Here is a 27,533-nt window from a genome sequence, read left to right on the forward strand (position 1 = left end):
ACCCTTAAAACTTTTGGCATCTTGTACGTCCCATAATGATCTATACCATTAGTTGCCTGTCCATTAAAAAATAAATCAATAAGCTTGCAGAAAACACCCTACAACAATGCACTAATGTCTCGGCCCGTTCCCCTGTTAGGTGAGAAAGGTTCATCCGCCTCATTCATCTTGTTTCTCTCTCGCCGTGTCTTTTTCTCACTCTCTCCTGCACCTCCATCACTCTGTCTTTCCAAGCCCCCTAATGCCCTTGTCCAATCTCTTTCCGGCAAAAATGGACCAATACAAATGAGCAGCTGCAATTTAGCAACAACCCAAAGTAATTAGAAACCCATTACCAGGGTCACCCAGAGACAGCGCACCCACCCACACACACAAACACAAACGACACACACTCTCTCACACACAGCAAACAAACATGAATGCAGAATGAGCATGAAAAGTCACAGCATAACTGCACAGCTGTGAGGCGTGGAAGGAGGCAGTGAGTGAAGAACTGAAGCACTCAATCAACTCTTTGCCATGCACTTGCAGGCTTCAGCATAATTGGGGAGAAATGGGGAAAGTAGTCTTGTGTAGCCAGAGTATCAGCATAAAGTCTGGAAGTCTGGAAAAGGTCAGGCTTTGGCTGGTTAGCATGGTCCAGTTAGCCTATGCTGTTAGATGCCAGGAATGGAATCTAATTGAAGAGGAAGTGTCTCCTCCAAAAAAAAAAAAATTAATGAGAAAAAAAAAAAAAAATTGTATTGTTAACCCTAACCCTAAAGCGTGTGGTGGGTTTAGTGGGATGAGAATGAATGGGGGAAAGTCATGTGAGAGGAGGCAAGGCCTCCATCACGATATGATCGGTTATGATTGGTTCATGTGATAAATCCTGCTACTTGATTTTGTGTGCATTCTCATCAGCCTGAATGAAGACAACAATAGTATTAATGGGAAGACTAATTCAAAAAGAAAGTAAACGACTCTCAGCCATTTAGAGATTACTGCTTTATGTCACATCAAAATCAAACTTGAAATGGCCTGAAAACATGATGACTGTGGGTTTTTTTTTAGTTAGCAATCAGCTTGGTGAAATTAAAGGTACATCTTTATGTCTGTATCAGTGACCAGTGCGTACAAGCTTGATGACTGCTGAAAATAAATTGAGTATTAAAAAGAAAAGCTGAACATCGGTTTACAAATAATATATATTGTTTAAATTGTTACTGCCTTTAGTTAGTATTTTGGAATAAATTTAAAAATGCTTAAAACACTAACTTGATGAAATGTATACTTGCAATAGAACATTACATAGTTAGTGCAAAAAATACAAAATACAAAATACAATTGTGTTTGGTCTGTCTTTTTTATGGAATGTTTATTTAAAGCAGCACTAGGTAGGTTTTGCTCTCGGGGTCCCCCTACAGTTGGGAAACAGTATTGTCCTCTACTACTGTCGTAAACTCTGTCATCCTTCATCAGGGGATGCATCGCACGTGCATTTGTTGACATGACAACCATGACGCCGCATTCACACGGGGTGTCGGCGTCAATGCTTCTCGGCCCGTGTGAATGCGGCATGAATGCCCTGAACACTGCAGGAGTTCACATGCAGGTGTTCTGCTTGCGTCGCGTGTGAAATGTCTTCATCCCAGGTACAGTGGCATATGTTTCAGCATGTCATATGAATATAATTTCATGGGTTTTATTTTTTTTCAAACGCCAAATGATCGCGATGCTCACGTTTACAAGCCAGCGTCATTATAGTCTAGTCTATTGGTTCCCGTTTTACGGAATCTATATGATACTTCAATTCAATGTTTGAGTGGTAGGTAATAACCATATATCGTCAATATTATAATATCAAGCTACCATAGATTAATCTGCAAATTTGAAAAAATCAATTTTCATTATAGCTTGAGGCAAGACAAATAAACCAATATCACAGACATGTTAGGTATCCTAAAATATGATTTTGTACGTCTTATGTATTTACTTGCAAGAATGTAGCCCCTCCTCCTTCAGCTCACGCCAACGAGCAAACGCTGGCCCAATGTTGATCCTCGTCCTGCCTTTAATCCCATCACTTTCCTCGTTTCCTCTTTTTGCTTTCCTCCGACAAAACCTTTGCTTTCTTATTCTTCTGTGCTGCTTTGGCCATGACTATAACATTCGGCAAACAAATGATAGTTGGGCTCGCACGTCCGAATTTAAGTGGTGGAAGTGACGTATATGCCGTAAAGCAGTCGAATTTTGTAGTTCTTTTTGTTCTCGGGTTACTACCCGAAACCCGAAGTTTAAAAGTACGATTAAAAACGATACAGCCCCCGTCAGGCTATGGCAGACGTGTCATTCAACCTATTGTAAGTCGATGTATCATCACAAGAGTCTTGAAAATATATTATAAAAGGTTGAAAAGTTACCTAGTTCTACTTTAACCAGGACAATTAAGTGTAACGGACATAAAGTTATTAAGACTTATTTTAAAACATTTTTACATTAGTGTTGTTAAAACTATTTTAAAAAGTTTTTTGGTCATTTAAATAAAGCTGAAAAATGAAACAAAATTATATAAAATATCAATTAAAAATAAATCTAAAAAGACATTTAAAAACGAATAAAAATGACAAAAGCACAACATATGTAAATAAATTACTAAAATGCACTTTAAAATGAAAACATAAAAAGATAAATACTATAATAGCTTATAAATAATACCAAAATAATGCTGATTAAAATGTAGAGTCACAATTTGTAAATAATACAATTTATAATAAAATAATATAATTAATATAATATAATAATTGTATATATAAATGTACATTTAGAAAATAAATGAAAATTACAAATATTAAATGGTAAATGGACTGCATTTATATAGCTCTTTCAACAGACCCCTGGCCATTCAAAGCGCTTTACATATTGCCTCACATTCACCCATTCATAGACCAACGGCGGTTTCAGCCATGCAAGGCACCATCCAGCTCATTGGGAGCAGCTGGGGTTAGGTGTCTTGCTCATGGACACCTCGACACTTGGTCAGGTGGAACCGGGGATTGAACCACCAACCATCCGGTTTGTAGACAACCTACATGAACCACTGAGCCACTGTCACCATTATAAAAGACAACCTTTTCAAAAAGACATTTAATACACAATCAAAATGCAATTCCTTTAGCTCAGATGTATATTATCTTCTTTTCCTTTCGGCTGTTACCTTCAGGGGTCGCCACAGCGAATCATCTGCCTCCGTCTAGCCCCATCCCCTGCATCCTCTTCTCTCAGACCGACTACCTTCATGTCCTCCTTCACTACATCCATAAACCTCCTCTTTGGTCTTCCTCTCGACCTCCTGCCTGGCAGCTCTAACCTCAGCATCCTTTAACCGATATATTCACTCTCCCTCCTCTGAACATGTCCAAACCATCTCAACCTGGCCTCTCTTACTTTGTCTCCAAAACATCTCACATGCGCTGTCACTTCGATGTACTCATTCCTGATCCTATCCATCCTCGTCACTCCCAAAGAGAACCTCAACATCTTCAGCTCTGCTACCTCTAGCTCTTCCTCCTGTCTTTTCCTCAGATGTATATTATACTATAACAAATTGTATTATACTACAGTAAATATTGAACCAGTGCCAGATTTTCTTCAGGTGTGACTAATTTTTCCCTGTCTGCTGCCTTTCATGTCACAGGATAATTGCTAATGAAGGGAGCCAATCAGCCATTTTTGTATGCAATATGCATACAGACCTGTAAACTGTCTAAGAGAATGACTGGGAAACAACAAGCCAGAACTGAAACTGTACAAAACTGTATTTTACCACCAACTCTCACTGTGGTCAGCCATCTTATTACTGTCCTAAGACTTTCTGACCCGAAGGAATGACAGAAAGATGGAGGAGATATCAAATTATGAAAACATGATGGGTAATTATGGGCAGCTGGCATATTTTATTACCTTGCCAGTGGCATGGAACGACAGAGTGGCAGAGGGTAATTGATCTTAATTACTGTGCCCAAATGAAGGTCATATCATCAACACAAAGAATGAGACTGGGGGACAGAGGAAAGACCAGCTGAATACAAATACACAGCTGAATATGGTTGTCTCAGGATCAACAATACACACACCAGTGATTAAGAAAGAGTAATTGGCAGGAAGGGTCAGGAGGAACGAGGCTGTTGTTACTGGAGTCTAAAATGGCTTGTCGGAAGAAGAAAAAAAAAAATCCCGCCCTTTTGCCTTGCTTTAAAGGCCTACTCACACAAAGGAACCCAACCGAAAAAGCACTCTTGTCATTCACATGCTATAATAAGCCTGTCTGGCAATACATACTGCTTTAAAAGCAAAATACAAGCCATATGATAAAGCAATTTCCATCTTAAGGGGGGGATATAGCAACAGAGGGAGGTGTATAAAGAAAAATATATATATATATATATATACAGCTGCTGTAATAAAATAGTATATTATAAAACAAATAAAAAGTTCAAAAGTTTAGGGTTTAAGAATTTTTTTTAATAATATTTCACATGATTGTTTTATCAAATGCAGCCATAGCGAGACTTTTTCAAAAACACAAAAAAAACTTGAACAGTAGCGTATAATAAGCTCACACCAATTTTATTGATTGCTTTTTACAGCGTTTCTTTCCGCACAGATTATTTTATTGGTAGCATTTTATTTTACAGTCCTGTTTCGCATAAATATAATATGTAGTACTATTCTAGTAATGACACTAACTGTAATAACTAGGTACTAAACCTGAACCTACACCTAAACCTAGCCTTAACCCATATATTACCCAGTACTTTCGTGGATAAGTACACTGCGAGTACTTTAAAAGTGCACATACTGTAAAATTGTGTGCAACCATTTTATTTGTATTATATGTAGTAATATTTGTTTCTCGCAGTTGCCTTTTAACATTAAGTCACATTGGTATATACCAGGGGTGTCCAAACTCGGACCTGGAGGGCCACTTTCCTGCAGAGTTTAGCTCTTACTTGCCTCAACACCTGTCTGGAAGTTTCTAGTATACCTAATAAGACCTTGATTAGCTGGTTCAGGTGTGTTTAATCGGGGTTGGAGCTAAACTTTGCAGGACAGTGCCCCTCCAGGATCAGGATTGGACACCCCTGGTATATACAGTGCATCCGGAAAGTATTCACAGCACTTTACTTTTTCAATATTTTGTTATGTTACAGCCTTATTCTAAAATGGATCCAATTCCTTATTTTCCTCGAAATTCTACAAACACTACCCCATAATGACAACGTGAAAGAAGTTCTTTGTAAATGTATAAAAAAAATATATATAAAAATAAAAAATAATCACATGTACATAAGTATTCACAGCCATTGCTTAATACTTTGTTGAAGCACCTTTGGCACCAATTACAGCCTCAAGTCTTTTTGAGTATGATGTGACAAGCTTGGCACACCTATTTTTGGGCAGTTTCTCCCATTCTTCTTTGCAGGACCTCTCAAGCTCCATCAGGTTGGATGGGAGGCGTCAGTGCACAGCCATCTTCAGATCTCTCCAGAGACGTTCAATCGGGTTCAAGTCGACGCTTCCGTCTGGCCACTCTACCATACAGACCTGATTGGTGGAGTGCTACAGAGATAGTTGTTCTTCTGGAAGGCTCTCCTTTCTCCACAGAGAAACACTGGAGCTCTGTCAGAGTGACCATCGGGTTCTTGGTCACCTGCCTGACTAATGACCTTTTCCCCCGATTGCTCAGTTTGGCTGGGCGGCCAGCTCTAGGAAGAGTCCTGGTGGTTCCAAACTTCTGCCATTTGCGGATGATGGAGGCCACTGTGCTCATTGGGGCCTTCAATGCTGCAGAAAAGTTTCTGTAACCTTCCCCAGATCTGTGCCTCATAGGGCTGTCATTTTTGAGAAAAATCTAATTCGAATGGATATCAAATATCAAGCAATGTATTCGAATATATTCGAATATCTACGAGCGCCCGTTTTTCTCCCATTGAAAACCAATAGGCTATAAGAAAATGCTTAACGTGGCTTAATGTACTAAGACAGTGCTATTAAGAGACCAAACTCAGGAAACATAAAACAAATACTGTTCGATAGAACTGCGTGTGCTTGGTTTGTTACAGTTATCTGCGTGCTTCCTCAGCGATGAAAATTCCACATTTGCGGCTATCTTTTCTTCAACTCCTCAGGATCCATCTCGACGAGTGCAGGCAGATCGTGCGCGCGGTTGTGATTCTCCTGGGAGGGCGCGCGCTGCGCGGACACAAATAAACTAATATCGATTTGAAATGATTTTATCATCTTGAAATACAGACAAGGCATATGTATTGTAGATGATTTTGTACATCTACAATATACATGCATATATTTTTTTATATATATTCGTTTGCACGTGACTGTTTAAAACCCGTGTTTAGACCCGTGTTCTCCCTTGTCCGACCCGACCCGCACCCATATCCGACACAGTTAGGATGTTTTTCACCCATTTCAGCAATATTCACGGGTACCCGGACCCCCACAGGACTCTGCATGGTACTTTAAAAACCGGATAGTTTATTTATAGTTCGATTACAGATATTTCACGTCATGTTCGAATGCATATTCGAATACCGAATAAAAAGTGACAGCCCTAGTGCCTCAATACAATCCTGTCTCAGAGGTCTACAGACAATTCCTTGGACTTCATGGCTTGGATTGTCCTCGGACATGCACTGTTAACTGTGGGACCTTACATAGACAGGTCTGTGCCTTTCCAAATCATGTCCAATCAACTGAATTTACCACAGGTGGACTCCAGTCAAGCTGTAGAAACATCTCAAGGATGATGAGTGGAAACAGGATGCACCTGAGCTTAATTTTGAGTGTCATGGCAAAGGCTGTGAATACTTATATACATGTGATTTTTACATTTTTTTAAATATAAATTTGCTAAGATTTCAAACAAATTTCTTGTTTGGTATTGTTTGTAGAATTTTGAGGAAAATAATGTATTGAATCCATTTTAGAATAAGGCTGTAACATAAAATGTGGAAAAAAAGTGAAGCGCTGTGAATACTTTATGGATGCACTGTATTCAGCTCAATACATCTTTATGAACCCTCTGATGTCTAAAATATTGCAAATTATCAAACGTTGATTTTTTTTAATTTATTTTTTAGATTATAAAAATATTAATAATATGTTTCATATATAGTACATATACTAAACTACACATATTAACAGCCTGAAAAGAGTGAGACTGATACATATGGTATTGGCGTAATGTGACTGGTCATGATTCTGACTTGCTGTTAATGGTCAAGCTTCAGATTTGAAGCGTGTGTGAAAACTTGATCGCAGTCCAGCGTAAAAGCCAGCGAGATAGCAGAGCAGGTGGGGTGTAGAGTGACTCAGTATGGAGGAACATAATGTGGCTGCTGGTGAAGGTCTTGGCATACAAGCCCCACTGCTGGCTAGAGAGCTGGAAATCAAGTTCATTACAGTCATATGCGTTTCAAAGGCCTCTCACTCACAGCTGGGTTGCCACGCAATGCGAATTGCAAAGCTGACAGCCTCAATTTCATGCAACAAGATGGACATTTATAATGAATGGAGCCCCTGTACGTCTGTTCAGGCAGTCACACTCTACTAATTCACTAAGTCAAAACCAGCAGCAAAGACGGAAATCGTCCAGAAAAGTCAGGATCACAAGTATTCATCCAAGTGTGCATGTGTACATACTTCAAATTCCAACACATTAATTAATCCTTTGAGTTTTAAATAATCATTTTCCCTTTTAAGCGCAATATAAACTCAGTGAATATAAAAATAACTTGTTGGCATCAAAACGTGTTAGAAGAATCCCCCCCCCCCCCCACATTTTGCCTCTGGTATGAATAAGATAACAACAAAGCACTTCCCTTCTCTCTCCAAGGCACACTTCTATCTGAGCTCTTTACTAAAATGAGGAGGGATTTGTTTCAGATACAAGCCCACTGAGTATCTTACAGGTTTCAAAGGGTCTAAGATGATGATGTCTTGCACTTATTATCTTTTTTTTATTGCCACACTGACATTTTAACAGCCAGAGTACAATACAAATTTTGAGCGTTAATTAGTGTTATAGGGCTGCTGAACATCGCCCCAAAGTTATGCAAGTTTAATTGCATTTGGCCACACAAAAATGTCTTCATAAATGTCAACGAATATTTAACAGAGTCATTATTTTGCACAAAAAAAAGAAAAATTCTTCCCAGAATCTAAATGTCAGATAGTGAGGTGATGCATTTTAAAAACACTTTTGTGAGGCTCCTCAGAGATGTTTTACTGATGAGAAGGCAGACAGAAACTAAAGACACTCACTCTGTGATCTCCTCAGTAACTGTGTGCTCCACCTGCAGACGGGAGTTGACCTCGATGAAGAAATGTTTACCATGTTTATCCACCAGGAACTCCACTGTGCCTGCGCTCTCATAACCGACCTGAGGAAAGAGGAAACAGATTGAGCTATGAAAAATATAAACTTTTATGTTCAAACAAAAAGTAAAAAAATTGTGAATGGAGTGATGCCCTAGTGTTGTAACACATAGTCTTTAAAATGATATTTGGCCCTTAAAAACATTTACAATGTTAGTCATACTTTCCTCCAAACCACACAGGTATTAGGCAAAAATCAACAAATAGTGTACACAGTGAAAAATGTTCATCGGTTTTTGGTGGACAAACACGGCCATTCACACACACAGTACAAAGTAAACTACCCATGCAAACTGCAATCCCAGTACTGACAATAAATCCAAAATAAATACCAAGAAACAGTTTGTAATATTAACTCATCCTATTTATTCATGAAATATAAATCACTGTCAGGAAAAAATAAATCACGTCAGGTACACAAAGCTACACTTGAGAAACCTCCCATTATAATCCATAAGCTGTCTACGCTGTGCAATAAATCTCTTATTGACATCATGTTTATACTTTGTTGGTTATATAATGAATGGATTTGTGAGTGTGCATAAGTCATGCTAAACAAAAACTCCACCGTTTTGAGCGTTGTTGAGTGGATTAAAAACATCTGATTGGCCATTGCGTTCACATGCTCAACAGATATGTCTGTGAGAGGCTACAAAGCTTCGTAAAATGAATACGGAAAGGCGGTCTGACGGAAGCTAGATATTTTACTTTATAAAGTTTTAAATATGTATATTTTTCTTACACAAATGCATCGCTTCACTTCATAAGGCCTTTATTAACCCCCGGAGCTGTGTGGAGTATGTTTATGATGGATGGATGTGCTTTTGTGCTTTTGCTGTGTTTTTGTGAGCTTCAAACTCAATGGACCCCTTCATTGCTATTATAAAGCTTGGACGCGCCAGGTTATTTATTAATATAACTCCGATTGTGTTCATCAGAAAGAAGAAAGTCATATACACCTTATGGCTTGAGGGTGAGTAAATGATGGGGTTATTTTCATTTTAAAGTGAACTAATCCTTTAAGTATAAGGATATACAGTGGCATGAAAAAGTATGTGAACCACTTGCAGAATCTGAGAAAATGTGAATAATTTTAACTAAATAAAATAGATCATACAAGATGCATATTATATTTTATTTAGCACTGTCCTGAATAAGATATTTTACTTAAAAAAAAGTTTACATATAGTCCACAAGACAAAAAAAATAGCTGAATTTATTCAAATAACTCCGTAAAACCCTGTAAAATAACCATTAATTCTCAATACGGTGTGTCGTTCCCTGGATGATCCATGGCTGTTTTTTTGTTTTGTGATGGTTGTTCATGAGTCCCTTGTTTGTCCTGAGCAGTTAAACTGCCCAATGTTCTTCAGAAAAATCCTCCAGGTCCTGCACATTCTTCAGTTTTCCAGCATTTTTTGCATATTTGAACCCTCTCCAGCAGGGACTGTATGATTTTGAGATTTTTGAGAATGTGCAGGACCTGGAGGATTTTTCTGAAGAACATTGGGCAGTTTAACTGCTCAGGACAAATAAGGGACGCCTGAACAACAATCACAAAACAAAAAAACAGCCATGGATCATTTGGTTCTCAATGCAGCAGCAGGTGAAATATAATGTGGATAACATTGAATAAATATCTTTTAGTCAGGTTAAATACTGATAATTGATCACTCAAACCCCTTTATCTAAACCGCTCTACTTAACCGTTGGATTCACACACCCATCATGTTTGTAGTTTTTTAACACTTTTTATCCGCATTTGTAGTTCTAGTATCTTTGGAATACTCTTTTCAACATACTACAATTTGGGACATAATATTCAAAAATAGAATTAGTATTTTGAATGGATAGTATGCGAATTGGGACGCAGCAAGGGAGAGGAGCCAGAAGAACTATAAAATAAAAACTATAATGGCGCGTTCCAGGCAACCCGTAACCCGTGTTTTTCCAACCTTCTACCCGTGAAAGTGGACTGGAACGGCAGTCAAACCCGTGACTTCCCACCCGTGAACTCGTACTAGATCGATGTACTCCCAGTTAAAGAGTTTTGACGTCACATAGCCCGCGAAGCAACAATGGCAGCCCCCTACGGATGCAGTGTTTATGAAACAAATATACAAATAACGTAGCTTGCAGTCTGCGTACAAAGTCGCGAGTCGTGGTTTGAAGTTGTAATTTACGGGCTCAAAAAACTGCCTGGAGCACAGCATAAGATTAAGGCCCCGTCCACACAAAGCCAGAGCTTTCCCTATCCAATCTTTTTTTTTTTCCTCTTTTCAAGAAATATCTGCGTACACACGAGAGCAATGAAAACGACTCAAAACGATGTAGTATACATGCCAGGCCAGTATGTGACGCTGTAATTCTGCCACAGAAATAAACTAACAACAGAGAAGAAGAGTTGTGGCTAGAAGGGGTACAGCAATGGTAGGAAGTGAGGCAAAATCTCACAATAAAATAACAATAAATAAATGTGCTACTTACCAGATGTGTTTTATTAACGCCTACACCCTAAACCTACCCTTACAATAATACAAATACAGTAATTAAATAATGCAATATTGATGTGCGCATGCCCAGTGCCTGTAGTTGTATCCCTTTCTAGTCTTTCCCGCGTGGGACGTGGTGTGATGCCATCACTGTTTCACAAAATATACGGATTGGCTGTACACACGAAAACGCAAGGGTGTCGTTTTCAGATTTATCCACTCTGGTACCCGGTTTAAAAAAAAATCTGTTTCATGCTCCCAAAACGCCAGATCCGTGTGGGCAAAATGCTGATACAGTACACAATTTTTGCGTATACAGCTAAACACGTCTCCGTGTGGACGGGGCTTCATAATGAAATTCAAACATGAACAGAACAGAGAGAAAAAAAAAGAAAAAAAAAACACTCTAAACATGAACAAATAAACTCAAAATGTGACCGTAGGGGGCATGCCGAAAGGTTTCTCATTGGTCAATGAAGCATCTTGTTGACAGTTGCATTGGTCAATCAGCGTTAATAATACATACACGTCATTCCTTTAGACTGGCATTCCTTAGATGATGGCAAACATGGTGTGATGCCGTATAATTCACAGATACGTATAATTACAATTCTGCTTTTGATATAACGCATTCATTTTGTGAGATTAATTATGTAAAAATTAACACATTAAAATGATTAATGCGTTTAATGCCCTCAACTCCTACTCGGACTCAGATCTTACATTGCATGCTTAGTGACGAACATGATGCACTGCAAAGACTGACTTTGTGATGAAGTCTATTAGAATGCAGTTATAATGCCCCTAAAATTCAAGATATTAAGGGAAAAAATGCCCCTGTATGGGTTTTTGTCTTATGGCTAGATCATATTATACAAATATAAATCACAAGAGCAAGGTTGCCGAGTATCTGCATTATTGCAAATGTGATTCTGATTTTATACAATCAGTAAACAAGAAGTTAATCTTGTGTTACATTTTAGACAAGGTCAATATTCATCAACGAAAATAGTTTCAGCAAAGCCACAGCAGAACTGTTGTGCGTCTCTGAGCAACGTTATTGAATGAATCCAGTTTAACAAATCAACTGAGTCAATGATTCAGTGACCCATTCATAAAGACAGTCTCACTTGAATCAGCGGTTTGAATGAAATGGTTGAATGAATGACTGATGAATCACTCATTAAAGTATCATTTCATTTTTTTAAATTTCATATTTCAATATTTACTTTTTATAAACCGGTTAATACAAATTCAAAACCAATTCCTCTAATCGCATTATTTACATAATTCTAACTGCATTCATGCCACTGCTCTTGAGCTAAATGGTGTAAATATAGCTAAATGCCACTTCAGATGCAGTTTCGGGAAAAAAGAAGCTTGAAAGCACTAATTACAATAGCTTGTTAAACTACAATCAATTTATTATTTCATTTTATTTATTTATTTCATGTTATATCTTACAGTTTGGTCATTGTATTGTTGTTGACAGACACATTACAGTGAGACAAAAACAGACTATTTAAGTGAGTGAGTGAGTGAATGAATGAATGAATGAGTGATGAGTGAATTGTGTTGAAATTATTTATTTATTTATTTATAATCGTTTATATGTTTTAATATGTTTTATTGGATAAAATTCGATAAATCGATTCAGCGGTTTGGATCACCAAAGTCACGTGATTTCAGTAGTTTGACACGCAATCCGAATCATGATTGACTCACTGATTCATAACGCTTTGAAGCTTCATTATGCAGTGTTTTGAAATCAGTCATCACTATACAAGTTGTTTTTTAGGGTTTTTTTGTGCACAAAAACTATTCTCGTCGCTTCATAAAGTTATTGTAGAACCACTGTAGTGAGATGGACTTTGTAATGCCGTCTTTAGTACCTTTTATGGGTCTTTGAGAGTGTAAAGTGCATTGTGCCAATGGAGGCCTTTCTGAGCCATCGGATTTCAACCAAAATATCTTAATTTGTGTTCCGAAGATGAACGGAGGTCTTACGGGTGTCAAACGACATGAGGGTAAGTAATTAATGACAGAATTTTCATTTTTTGGGTGAACTAACCCTTTAAATGCCACTTAACAGAAGGTTATAAACTATTCTTAAATTATATACAAACAGCAATCTGTGTTCTTATAAATGTGTGGTGAATGTTTTATGATCAACTATAGCTACCAAAAAAAAAAAAAACATTAAATTGTAAATCAAGTTGTATTACAAGTAAAACAGTAGAAATTACTGCTTCTATAACATTTTTGCTATCATGTGCAATCATAGGCAGACACAAAAAATAATAATAAAATAATAATTCAGAACTTATGAAAAGCTAGTGTGACTCTAACGGTGCTATTTTAAAGGGTACATAACACACTTCTTTAGCGACAAAAAAATGACAGCGCTGCCGATGGCTTCAATAACCCGAACGAAGCTCATTGATGGGCGTGCTCTGGCTCTCGCTCTGGTTGATGTGCGCACACACTCATTCAGGAAGAAGTGCCTATACAAGGAATTCCGCATTTTATGACGTCATACAGGGCCATACTTGAAAAAAACTTTCAGAAACTTGTTCGAATCCTGAAGGAGTGTATTTGGCACAGAAATACTCTGTCATACATCCAACTTGAAATTTTGGCCATGTTTAGCATGAGAATCCAACTCTTTAACACCCCCTTGCGGGTGCAAAAAAAAACCATCCATGCAAAATGAAGTTCCAAAGATACTTTCAAATTTAATATTTTTAACATCACTTTAGCCATTTTTAAAGTTAAAGAAGGGAATTGGGCTGATAAGATTATGACTACAAGGTACACATCTATTGTCTATGTTGGATTTATTACTTTCTTTTAATCTGTAGGCCAATAGCGCTTAAGCTTACGGCCCGCCATTGTGCGGAACAGGCAGCTTTCGTGACCAGTTGTAAAGACCTTTCGGCACCCCCATTACTCCGACTTGCAGAAACCCACACTTGAATATTATTACTACTGTAAAATCATGGTTTATCATGTGTGTTTTTTTGTAAAAATGTATAAGAATAATTTTTATTTAATTTATGGTAATTGTGTCTAATACCATGTTACCAGTTCTATTGCAGGAATAATAACAACTGTGGTATATTTTAGTGTAAATTATGGTACATTGTTAGCCTGACGTCGTCATACTCAATTCTAGTCAGAATATGAGTCTGATACTGCTCCGTTGGGCTGTGATTATGGGGCGTGTTTCAACCGAACCAGGAAAGATCTCAATTGGATAGACCTACAACCAATCAGAGCAACGGAGCGACCGAGCGACGCATAACGTTAGTAGTCAAATGTTAACAGAACTCAACTGCACTGTGTTGCCAAGTCCACGGGTTGAAGCGACCCCAATTATGTGATATACAGACCCAGGAATGCGAATTTTAGCAGGCAGTCCTTCCAAAATAACACATATTTTACCCCCCAAATGCCTTTTTTTCCCAGAGAACCCCCCTGGAAAGCTATTGGGCTTGTTTTTGGCTAGTTTTGAGGAACGTTAGCAATTGGGCGGGTTTTGTTGTAAAAACTTGGCAACCCTGTCTGCACGCACGCTGGAATAAGTAGCCTAACGTAAGAAGAAAAAGATGAGTGTAAACGAACTTTGCTGGTGTTGTAAAAATAGAATATAAGGATACACAGAGTACTTACCATCACGATCATCATTTCTGAGAGAAATAGTAAAGGTGAATGCATATATGAACAAGTTCTCCGTTTAGGATTAGAACAAATTCAACCCAAGCGCTCTTTGATGACGTGGATTATTACGTTACTGTTTATCATCTGTCCATCATCGTATAAAGCCCGCCCTGACAATTTCATTGGTCCGAACAGCTTCTGTTCGGGCATAATTATTTCTCTATTGAGCGAGTCCAGACCGAACTGCCCGAGTAAAAATGTTGTGGGCGGGGCTAAGTTCGGCTGGCATCCAGGCTAGTACATTGTGGTATGGGCAGATTATTAGAAAGGCACCAAGACAGCAGGTTGCCTCTTACTAGGCCACATCTTGACACACACACCACAAAGCCCAATAGGAGGTTCCATAATCCTGTCCCCAAATTTTGCAGAAATGCAATCTAATTCTTCCTTAGGCCTGTCTCAGCTGCCAAATTTGGATACACACTGCCTCACACACACACACATACACAGACATATAGCATTTGGAGAGTAAAGCATCCTTGATAAATGGCTGCCAACACACACTGAGATCAAACAACCAACCCTTCAAATTCCTGGCTGATATTCATACTCACACCCGCTCGAAAATCTTGCAAGCCCTGTGAGACCGCGAGAAGACATGAAGACTGTACACTCAGACTTGAGAACATCTATCATTCTCGGCACTTCTCACACTCAGACACACTGAAATACGGTGAGCAGATTAAAACTATTAGACCGTCACAATGAAAGAGATGAAAATAAACAGAGTGCTCAGTGCCCACGAGAAGAAAGGTACAGACAGGTAATTAAATGGGTAAAATGAAAGGAGGAAAGGAAGGAGAGCAAGACAAGAGGACAGATGGCATTCCACCGAGAGGACTAAAGAGGGTGAGAAAGAATGAGGGAGAGAGATGAGTAATTATGAGTTTCACAGCTTGATACAATTTCTAATTACTTCACAACATCCATAGCATAAACAGGGTCTGCCGACAGTCTACGACAAAAGAGAGGTCAAACATGGAGGGACTTTTTGGGTTGGTTCTCATTTAAGAGTCAAAATATGGAAAACAAAGAGAGGGCTTGAGTGGAGCTGTAACCAACATTCAGAGGGAAACGTCCCAGTTAAAATTCAAATGAGTGTAAAAATAACATGCACTATATTGCCAAAAGTATTGGGACACCCCTCCAGATCATTGAATTCAGATGTTCCATTCACTTTCATGGCCAAAGGTGTATAAAAACCAAGCACCTATGCATGCAGACTGCTTCTACAAACATTTGGGAAAGAATGGGTCGCTCACCCGAGCTCAGTGAATTCAAGCACGGTACCGTGATAGGTTGCCACCTGTGCAATAAGTCCATTCGTGAAATTTCCTTTCTACTAAATATTCTACGGTCAACTGTTAGTGGTATTATAACAAAGTGGAAGCAATTGGGAACAACAGCAATTCAGCCACAAAGTGGTAGGCCACGTAAAATCACAGAGTGGGGTCAGCGCATGCTGAGGCGCACAGTGCGCAGAAGTTGTCAACTTTCTGCAGAGTCAATAGCTACAGACCTCCAAACTTCATGTGGCAGTTAGATTAGCTCAAGAACAGAGCAGCGTAGAGAGCTTCATGCAATGGGTTTCTATGGCTGAGCTTCTGCATCCAAGCCTTACATCACCAAGTGCAATGCAAAGTATCGGATGCAGTGGTGTAGAGCACGCCGCCACTGGACTCTAGAGCAGTGGAGACGTGTTCTCTGGAGTGACGAATCACGCTTCTCTGTCTGACAATCCGATGGATGAGTCTGGGTTTGGCGGTTGCCAGGAGAACGGTACTTGCCTGACTGCATTGTGCCAAGTGTAAAGTTTGGTGGAGGGGGGAATTATGGTGTGGGGTTGTTTTTCAGGGGTTGGGCTTGGCCCCTTAGTTCCAATGAAAGGATCTCTTAATGATGGCCCCTTCCTGTTCCAACATGACTGCCCACCAGTGCACAAAGCAAGGTCCATTAAGACAGGGATGAGCAAGTTTGGTGGGGAGGAACTTGACTGGCCTGCACAGAGTCCTGACTTCAACCTGATAGAACACCTTTGGGATGAATTAGAGCAGATGTCCTTCTCGTCCTACATCAGTACCTGACCTCACAAATGCGCTTCTAGAAGAATGGTCAAACATTCCCATAAACACACTCCTAAACCTTGTGGAAAGCCTTCCCAGAAGAGTTGAATCTGTTATAACTGCAAAGGGTGGGCCAACTCCATATTAAACCCTACGGTTCCCTAAAGTTCAAGTGCATGTAAAGGCAGACGTCCCAAAACTTTTGGCAATATAGTGTAGGTTTATAAACAGCAGTATATTAAGTAAATATTAAGCAGTAAAACTGTTTTCAAAATTGATAATAAGAAATTTTTTTTGAGCACCAAATCAGCATATTAGAATGATTTCTGAAGGATCATGTGAAACTGACGACTAGAGTAACAAGAAAGCTGAATTTTCAGCAGCCATCACAGGAAAGGAATAAAATAGAAAACAGTTGTTTTTAATTGTAATAATATTTCACAATTTTAAAACACTTTTTCGTTTATAACCATAAAACCATCAAATGTCATTCTAACCCCATATTATTTTTTGTCATGAGATACAAATATAGAGATCTTAGGCAGAATGTTTCTCTACTACAAGGAAAGTGGATTGTGATTTTATACTGCCAAGCTCCAAAAACGACAAAAAAAAGCAGCATTAAAATTTCATAAAAGTAGAGCTTACTACTTGACTTGTGCAGCTATATTGAAGTCTTCTGAAGTCATTTGATAGGTTCATGTAAGGAATAGTCTGAAAAATGTGTCGTTGTTTACTGATAATGTCTCCTCTGGTGTAGATATCAAACTCTCAATTATGTTAATTCAATCAGAGTTGGTCATGTGAATGAGAAAAACAATGGTGTTTTGCATCTTCAACACCGGTGCAAACATTTTTAGAGGTGTGAAGGAAAGGTCTGTTTCTCACTCAAAGACATATGACTTCATAAGACTTGGAATATGGGTCATATGAGTCACATGGACTACTTTAACAGTCCTTTTCACAGTTTCACTTATCAAATCTATTTTCCTCGTATTCAAAACTGACAGTTTAAATGTCTTCTCGAGTTGAGTAGTGGAAGAAAGAAAAAAATAATATGGGGTTGTAATAATCAATTGTATGCAAACTAAGTCTTGATGTGCCAAAAAGACATTTTGTTCTTACACAAGTCAATAATATGAAGAACATGATGGTGAATAAATGATATTTGGGTTTTTTTGTAGATTCAGTTACATCCTTGCATGAACAAGACAGAGACAGCAGTGGGGGTGAGAAACAGAGATTCTGACAAGCAGAGAAGACAGAAGAACAACTCTAAACGACGATGCAATCACTGAAGTTAAACAGCATTATGTAAATACCCCCGTCTTTTACTGATGATTAGCAGCGAAGATGCTTTATGTTCACAATCAACCTCAGCTTGCCTCAAACACACGCAAACAGGGTTTATGACAGTGAGTGTTGACTGTGGGTCTGAAACCACATCAAGGCTGTGATCCCCAACCTGTGCTTCAGGCACCGTGGGTAGAGCAGCTGTCTCCATGGCAACAGCTGCCATAAAACCAAAAAAGAAAAAAGACGTTAAAACAGGAGAGATGTTTCTGTCATGTTAATGCCGTTTAATTCCCCATCCTGACGTCTGACCAAACACAACATGTGAAAAATCTGTAAAAGTGACCGCAACAATTTAAGCAGCACCCCGATGAAGAACAAGGTCAACAAAATGTACGTAACATAATTGGAGGAAAGAGCCCTCTCACATATTCCTTCCTCCGTGACAACACGATTACCCGTTTAATAGGGGTTCGACAAAAAGGACAAATTATAAGTCTGAACATCATTGTGTCAGCATGGAGAACTGAATGGAAAAATTAAATTGATTACTGAGAGGAAATCTGTGCCGGCAAACATTGCTTCAAGCCCTTGGAGAACAGAAAGAGACAAACAGACAGACATCCAGTACAGGAGAACAAAAACACTGACCTTCAGAGCTTTTGCCATTTCATGCTCTGAGAGAACAATGCCACATCCTCCGTTTTTTTTTTATTAACAAGGACATGGATGATGTATCTCATAACTCTGTAGCATCTACTTGAGACAAAAACAGATGCAATTTGTACAGATAAATACATTTTGTTTTTGCTTGTTTTCCAGTTCTCTCTTTACTGGTCTCCCAGGTTGGTTTTAGAGGGGTTTTGGACACTTGTGCAGTGGAGCTTTTATAAGCCGCAGACGACCGCTTCCGCTTCTTCTGGTCAAGCGTTTGTGGGGTAACACAGCGCTGTTTTATCATATTATATACATTTGACTGTGCTACTCGGTGCGTTCACTGGGCGACTACTATGAGACACTTGTTCCACACTGCAGCAAGTTAGATCGATATTAGGCATGGTAAAACATGGAACTCGATGTAAGTCAAGAAAACGAGATTTAAACAATAAGACGAACTGTGTTGAACTATACAACAATGATCCTGACGATGAATGTATCCAAACAGTTGCTCATCTGTCTAATAAAACACATAGGGCCATATTTACTAAACAGGGCAAATTAGCGAGAAAAAATGCTTTGTAGTTTCATGGCCTTGGAGCATAATAAACTGGAAAAATGTTACCATCAAATGTGTTACCTTTCTTAAAGAAATATGAAAATGTACACATTTAGCTTAAGGTGGTACAGCGCAACTAATTAATACTCACGCATTCAAATGTTTAAAAATACACCGAAAACCTAAGAGAATTATACCGTATCAAAATAGAAGAAAATATAATTTTTTTTTAAATTAGCCGTCTCATAGAATGACCCAGTTCACATTTTTATGGCTAGTGCTAGAAACCATGTTGAACGTCTGCTAAATGTCAGTTCAAGTCATGTTTGCCCCAACATGAAGAAGGGGAAACATGATCACACATGACATTTCCATTTCTGTGACATACAGTCCTAATGATTAAACATGATGGTGATAGGCCATTTCATTCTTACAGAGTCGAGCGAAACTTTTGCCACGCTTCAAAAACAGAATTAGACAATTAAAAGAGCCAGGGAGAATTTTCTTTGACATTAAAAATGGAGCCAACGGTGAGAGAACAGAGGAATACATCCCGCTGCTCTTAAGAGAAAAGCTGTACTCAGCATTAGAAAATGAGATTGAGGGGAGCTTCAAGCGTCTAAGGGAACATGTCAAAAGCTCAAATGAGGTTTTAATGCTTGCTCTGAGAAATCTGAAAGCCTGGCCATCATCTCCATTTCCCTTGTCCATATGATAGAACAGATGGAGGAGAGATTTTAGCTCTCCCTCTCCCTTTATCTCTCCCGCTCTCCTCCTTCACCAAGTTCCTTCACTTCACACACACGCATATAAATGCTAATGCATTCATATTCTGCAGAACGCTAAACAACTGTCAGCAGAGAGTCCAGAAGGGGTGAAAGACGGGTGATCGGCGCTGTATTTTATCTGAACGGGTGTCTGTTGAATTCAGAAGTGGAAGTCGAAAGGAACTCTACACTGATAACACACTGAATGAATCTTTTCAATGTGGCAGCTGATTACAGCCTATCCGAACGTAATCATGCATGTTTATTCAGGAACTCTACATCTAAAATTGACTGCAAAAAGTAAATGTCTTCAACATTACTAGGAAAAATCCACCATGTGCAAGAACTTTCATGAATAGTCAAAAGCTTTATTAATACTATGCAAGAAATGTCATGTTTGTGATTCATCAGACGTGCGGGGAAGATGTGCAATGGCGCACATAGTAGGACGTGGTGTATCTGTGCGTGGACATGATTACACACACTCGCACAAACAAGTCAACAGAAATTGAGGAAACTGCTACCATAACCATGAAATTAATTACATTTCCAGTGTGAAGCCGGGTTCTGAAACCACGCTCCAACACGTTGAGCCATGCTGCTCAAATGGGTTTTGCAAGTTCAATTCCACCTCACGACATTTGCGCCCCTTTTCTCCAGTCTTCCCTTGGCTGCATTTACTCACCCTCATGTCATGTATAACCCTTTCCTCTGTGGAATATTAAAATATTTTGAAGAACATTAGGTTCCAAAACACATTGGGCCCCATTGTTTTTTAATGTGGACAAAAAAAACAGACAAAAGTCATGCAAATTTGGGAAGATATTACAAAAAAAATGCAAAAGCACATTAAACGACGAACACAAAAATTTTTACATTTCAAGCAATTCTTCAACTTGACCAGAGAAGTCAATTCAATCTTCTCTCAGTCCAAGAGTAATTCATCTTTTCTTTCGGTTTAGAATTACTCTTTCACTCATGAGGTCAGCTCATTGGCACAGGCATGTCAATAATCAGTCAATAACTCTATTTTTAAATACAACCCTCCACTGTCACTCAAAAATACTTCAGAACAGCAAATGTAAACACACTGCAGATGAAGAACACATGTGAGGACAACATGGGGTTTCCATTTACATTTATACAATTGGCAGATATTTTTATCCAAAATGACTTGCTGCAAATTGCACATATATCCGTGTCCTCACTGGTATTTGATCAAAAACTTAGCAAAAGGCACCTGTCAAGAAATCACTCTTCTGATTTTAGGTTAACTGTTGGGTTAGGTTGACTAGAGTTTTCAAGTTTTTACACTAAAATCAGACTGAGAAATCTACTTGCACTTATGTGTGATCAAAATACGGTGTCTGTAGTTTGTTTTATAAAAGAAAAAAATGTCTCAAAATTAATCATCAATATTATGTTTGCAATAGATGCCATCTGCCATATCAGACAAGCCTATGCTCTTTCTAACATGCTATATTGCCAAACGTTTTGGGACGCCTGCCTTTACATGCACATGAACTTAAATGACATCCCATTCTTAAGCCATAGAGTTTAATAGGTTTGGCCCACCCTATGCAGCTATAACAGCTTCAACTCTTCTGGTAAGGCTTTCTATAAGGTTTAGGAGTGTGTTTATGGGAATTTTTAACCAGCGCATTTGTGAGATCAGGCACTGATTTTGGACTGGCCTGGCTTGCAGTCTCCGCTCTAATTCATCCCCAAAGGTGTTCTATTGGGTTGAGCTCAAGACTCTGTACAGGCCAGTCAAGTTCCTCCACACCAAACTCGCTCACCCATATCTTTATGGACTTCGCTTTGTGCACTGGTGCGCAGTCATCTCGGAACAGGAAGGGTCCATCCCCAAACTGTTCCCACAAAATTGGGAGCATGAAATTGTCCAAAATGTCTTGGTATGCTGAAGCATTAAGAGTTCCTTTCACTGGAACTAAGGGGCCAAGCCCAATCCCTGAAAGACAACCACACACCATAACCCCCCCTCCACCAAACTTTACACTTGGCACAATGCAGTCAAGCAAGTGCCGTTCTCCTGGCAACCGCCAAACCCAGACTCGTCCATCGGATATTAAGACAGAGAAGCGTGATTCGTCACTCCAGAGAACACATCTCCACTGCTCTAGAGTCCAGTGGCGGCGTGCTTTACACCACTGCATCCAACACTTTGCATTGCACTTGATGATGTAAGGCTTGGATGCAGAAGCTTGGCCATGGAAACCCATTCCATGAAGCTCTCTACGCACTGTTCTTGAGCTCATCTGATGGCCACATGAAGTTTGGAGGTCTGTAGCTATTGACTCTGCAGAAAGTTGGCGACTTCTGCGCACTGTGCGCCTCAGCATGCCAATTGCTTCCACTTTGTTATAATACCACTAACAGTTGACCGTGGAATATTTAGTGGAGAGGAAATTTCACAAATGGACTTATTGCACAGGAGGCATTGTAACCTAACACGGTTCCACGCTTGAATTCACTGAGCTCGGGAGAGCGACCCATTCTTTCACAAATGTTTGTAGAAGCATCTGCATGCCTAGGTGCTTGATTTTATACACCTGTGGCCATGGAAATGATTGGAACACCTTAATTCAATGATTTGGAGGGGTGTCCCAATACTTTTGGCAATATAGTGTAGGTACACTGAAGTCCTGTTTATTTGGATGCTTTTAAACGGAATTATTCAGAAATTATCCAAAAATGTGTTACAACAGCGATTAGCAGTGGAACAGTGGATTAGCAACAGAGAATAAAATGGTATTTGTTTTGCTTTTTCCAAAACTAAAATGAATCTTGACAGGTGCGTGCTGTCATATGTCAGCCTTTGCTCCCAAATGAGATAGTAATAAGCGGTAAGGACACCCACATTTGCTCCAAGGTAAATTAACCTTACTAAGTAAAGAAGTTAATTCATTTTCTTATTGATTCAGGTCAAAGCAGAGTTCACAGTGCTGGTGAGTGTTGAAGAACCGTTCTGGACACTTCACACTAATGACATCAGCTGTAATCTCTTTCAAAATAAGCTTTTTTTTTGCCATCAAAATGCTTTAAGTGTTTACCTCAATTCTGTTTTTAAATCACATGATCGTGTAATTTAATTTTGTTAAAATAAAAATTATATAAAAATGCTGTGCAATGATCTTATTCACTCCAGCCTACTTAAGAATAACATCCAAATCCATTTATACCTCTTTATTAGTATATTACTGAAAATCGCATTTACATGAAAAATCTAATTTTCTTTGAGACATTATATAAAGCTTGCCTCAGATGGACCCATACGTTTTTCTAACCTGGTGGCGAAAATCTCTGCCAAAAAATATTACAGCTAAAATATTAAAGTTCCAATTGAGAGGTTCAAACCTCACCAAATGCCAGTGCAGGCACTCCATATGCTTGCTCAGACTGGCATACAGAGATGAGAGTCAGCCAGATGAACATGTGGGAAAAAAAAAAAAAAAAACTAATAATAATGAACAGATATCAATGTCAAGGCCCATCTGGATATCATCTGAAAAACACTAAGAGGTTTCACCACAAGTAATTTTACGGTCGAAACCGGTTATCAATAAAAGTAATGGATTGCTATAGAGATATTCAGGAGCTTTGTTACTTTAAGGCAGATGTTACTGTGCTTCTCTAACAGCTTGTCTGCTGCAGCAATAACAAACCATTTTTTTGGTCTTGGCATATGTTTATGCAGTGAAATGAATGAAGGGAAAAGTTTGATTAGGTTTCTCAAAACTAATGGCACAGCAGCACCACCTGCTGTCTAATTCAGTGTACTGTATCCTCAGGTACTGCAATAGACCTAAATTTAGTCAAACATTTTTGTTTTCGCAAATATTTAATCCTCACTGGCTGATATTCAGGGGGAAAAAAACATGATGACGACAAGTAAACGATTTTAACTAAAACATACTTTTGATGGACATATGGCAAGAAAAAAATAAATAGTTCACTCAAAAATATAGGGAGAAAAATAGTATGGAAGGCAATGGGGTCCAGCAACTGTTTGTTACCAACATTCTTCAAAATATCTTCTTCTGTGTTTAGCAGAAGAAAGAAATTCATACAGGTTTGGAACAACTTGAGGTGAGTAAATTACAGAATTTTAATTTCATCCCTTTAACAATACACTATCAATCTTTTTTTGTTTTTTTTAAAGAAAAAATCTAAGGGAAAAAAGTGATTGTTTGAAACTTTATACAACCACAGTCAATATCTAAGATTCACCTGTGCAAGATGAAGCTGAACCAGTAAACTGAAGCGCTTTGAGAGCGGGTTAATTAACATCTTATTGGTCACTAATCAGATATATAAACAACATAAACATAATATTACAGCTTACATCTGATCAAATTATGCACTGTTTACAACAGTATCCGTGTTATTTTTATTTACAGTATTCGTGTTATTTTTTGTTACATATTTAAATATTAATATTTGGTTAAGAAGTAATCATTTTAATAGTATTATTATTAATTCAAATAGTATTACTATAAATATATTGTTAAAATCAGTTTTTCAGATCAGTAAATAGAGTAAATTGACAAACAATGAATATGACAAGACAAAATATATGTCTTCATCAAAAGACAAACTGTAAAAATGAATGCTGCAAGTTTATTCAGCATTTAGATTTTAGTTTTAAATGGGTGTTTTGGGTTTGACATCTGTAACTTGACATCTGAATTTGCATACAGTTTGGAAGCTGACATCTGTCAGAAGTGTTGACTTGTACCTGTCGAGCGAGCTTCACGGAGTCAGCAGTCAGTCTGTCTCTGAGGTGTGGGTCCAGCAGTGAGGCCGGTGCTATCTCCACCACCTTCTGGTGTCTCCTCTGGATAGAGCAGTCCCTCTCGTACAGGTGAATGATATTTCCGTATTTATCGCCTACACACAATGGACCAACCAACAAATTGAGCATTACACTGAAGTCTTAAACCCATCTGGCAGTATAAACAAACTCATCTGCAAGTATTTCTCCAAAATTTAAAAAAACACAGATCAATAAACAACACTATGCAAATTAGCAGGCAACAGAGCACTGCACCATTCTGTTCACTGTTGAGAACAGTGTGCTATATGCAAATATCCAATGTTTTAATTAACTGCCAGACAATGTATTTAAATGAAATTTGTTGTTGGAGGTTGAGCATTTCTTAAGTGAGGATGTCAGGGAACAGATTTAAAGGAAAAATCCTGTCATCATTTACTCACCCTCAGGTTCCAAACCTGTGTGAATTTCTTTTAAATGGGACACACAAGGAGCTATTTAAAGAGTCCTGATTGTTCGTTTGCAAGCAATTACAATGAATGAGGACTGAAGCTTTCAAATTTCAAAAGCACCATAATGTATTATAAAAAAAATTATATGCCTTGAGTTCTAGATTCTCTTCTGAAATCATACAGGTGCTGGTCATATAGTTAGCATAATATCAAAAATGGGATTTATTTCACCAATTCCATTCAAAAAGTGAAACTTGTATATTATATTCATTCATTACACACAGACTGATATATTTCAAATGTTTATTTCTTTTAATGTTGATGATTATAACTGACAACTAAGGAAAATCCCAAATTCAGCATCTCAGAAAATTTGAATATTGTGAAAAGGTTCAATATTGAAGACACCTGGTGCCACACTCTAATCAGCTACTCAACTCAAAACACCTGCAAAGGCCTTTAAATGGTCTCTCAGTCTAGTTCTGTAGGCTACACAATCATGGGGAAGACTGCTGACTTGACAGTTGTCCAAAAGACGACCATTGACACCTTACACAAGGAGGGCAAGACACAAAAGGTCATTGCAAAAGAGGCTGGCTGTTCACAGAGCTCTGTGTCCAAGCACATTAATAGAGAGGCGAAGGGAAGGAAAAGATGTGGTAGAAAAAAGTGTACAAGCAATAGGGATAACCACACCCTGGAGAGGATTGTGAAACAAAACCCATTAAAAAAATGTGGGGGAGATTCACAAAGAGTGGACTGCAGCTGGAGTCAGTGCTTCAAGAAACACTACGCACAGACGTATGCAAGACATGTGTTTCAGCTGTCACATTCCTTGTGTCAAGCCACTCTTGAACAACACACAGCGTCAGAAGCGTCTCGCCTGGGCTAAAGACAAAAAGGACTGGACTGCTGCTGAGTGGTCCAAAGTTATGTTCTCTGATGAAAGTAAATTTTGCATTTCCTTTGGAAATCAGGGTCCCAGAGTCTGGAGGAAGAGAGGAGAGGCACACAATCCACGTTGCTTGAGGTCCAGTGAAAAGTTTCCACAGTCAGTGACGGTTTAGGGTGCCATGTCATCTGCTGGTGTTGGTCCAATGTGTTTTCTGAGGTCCAAGGTCAACGCAGCCGTATACCAGGAAGTTTTAGAGCACTTCATGCTTCCTGCTGCTGACCAACTTTATGGAGATGCAGATTTCATTTTCCAACAGGACTTGGCACCTGCACACAGTGCCAAAGCAACCAGTACCTGGTTTAAGGACCATGGTATCCCTGTTCTTAATCGTTGGACGTTAACCACATAGAAAATCTATGGGGTATTGTGAAGAGGAAGATGCGATATTCAGCTCTTCTGCATTGTTGGGTCTGGCATATGATATGCCAGACCCTACAATGCAGAAGAGCTGAAGGCCACTATCAGAGCAACCTAGGCTCTCATAACACCTGAGCAGTGCCACAGACTGATCGACTCCATGCCACGCCGCATTGCTGCGGTAATTCAGGCAAAAGGAGCCCCAACTAAGTATCGAGTGCTGTACATGTTCATACTTTTCAGTTGGCCAAGATTTCTAAAAATCCTTTCTTTGTATTGGTCTTAAGTAATATTCTAATTTTCTGAGATACTGAATTTGGGATTTTCCTTAGTTGTCAGTTATAATCATCAAAATTAAAAGAAATAAACATTTGAAATATATCAGTCTGTGTGTAATGAATGAAAATAATATACAAGTTTCACTTTTTGAATGGTATTAGTGAAATAAATCAACTTTTTGATGATAATCTAATTATATGACCAGCACCTGTATAATTGTATTTTGAAATATTATTCACTGGAAATCTTGACATTTCGATATAGGGGGTGTAGATTTATTAACCCATTTAACAAAGATTTTAGCCATGTAAATGGTACCTTGTACATATGTGCAGTGCCATGATGCAAATGTCTTCCAAATGTACGCATTATGCCTTTCAAACTGGTCAGTGGAGGAGACTAAAGCCCGGTTTCACAGGCTTAGATTAAGTCAGGATTAGGCCTTAAAAACTGAATTTCTCCATTTTTAAATGTGGCTGAATGTGCTGAAATTTGGTTCTGAATACTCGTAATGCACATGTATAACATGTAGAGATATGTCAATCGGACTGCAATGTTTATGGTACATATAAACAGAACTTTCAGAATCTGAAACCGGATTGGATTCATTCAGATTGATGGAAATTTGTGAATGTACACATACCTACTGATCCAATCAGTGTTTAACAGCCCACTAAAAGGGAAGGTTATCGGTTAATATGACTTCAA

At 38.6% G+C, this 27,533-nt stretch overlaps 1 protein-coding gene across 1 annotated transcript in view; it reads right to left on the reverse strand.

Annotated features, from left to right (window-relative positions):
• The window catches only part of pcxa (pyruvate carboxylase a), a 159,528-nt gene that overhangs the window by 117,414 nt on the left and 14,581 nt on the right, over positions 1–27,533 (reverse strand). Inside the window, exons 7-8 of the mRNA XM_079835538.1 lie at positions 24,747–24,898; positions 8,323–8,441 (exon numbers count right to left, since the gene is read on the reverse strand). Coding sequence (XP_079691664.1) covers positions 8,323–8,441; positions 24,747–24,898 — 271 coding nt within the window. The remainder of the gene's footprint in view (positions 1–8,322; positions 8,442–24,746; positions 24,899–27,533) is intronic.

This window comes from Gobio gobio (genome assembly GCF_949357685.1).
Source record: "Gobio gobio genome assembly, chromosome: 14".
Classification (NCBI taxonomy): Eukaryota; Metazoa; Chordata; class Actinopteri; order Cypriniformes; family Gobionidae; genus Gobio; species Gobio gobio.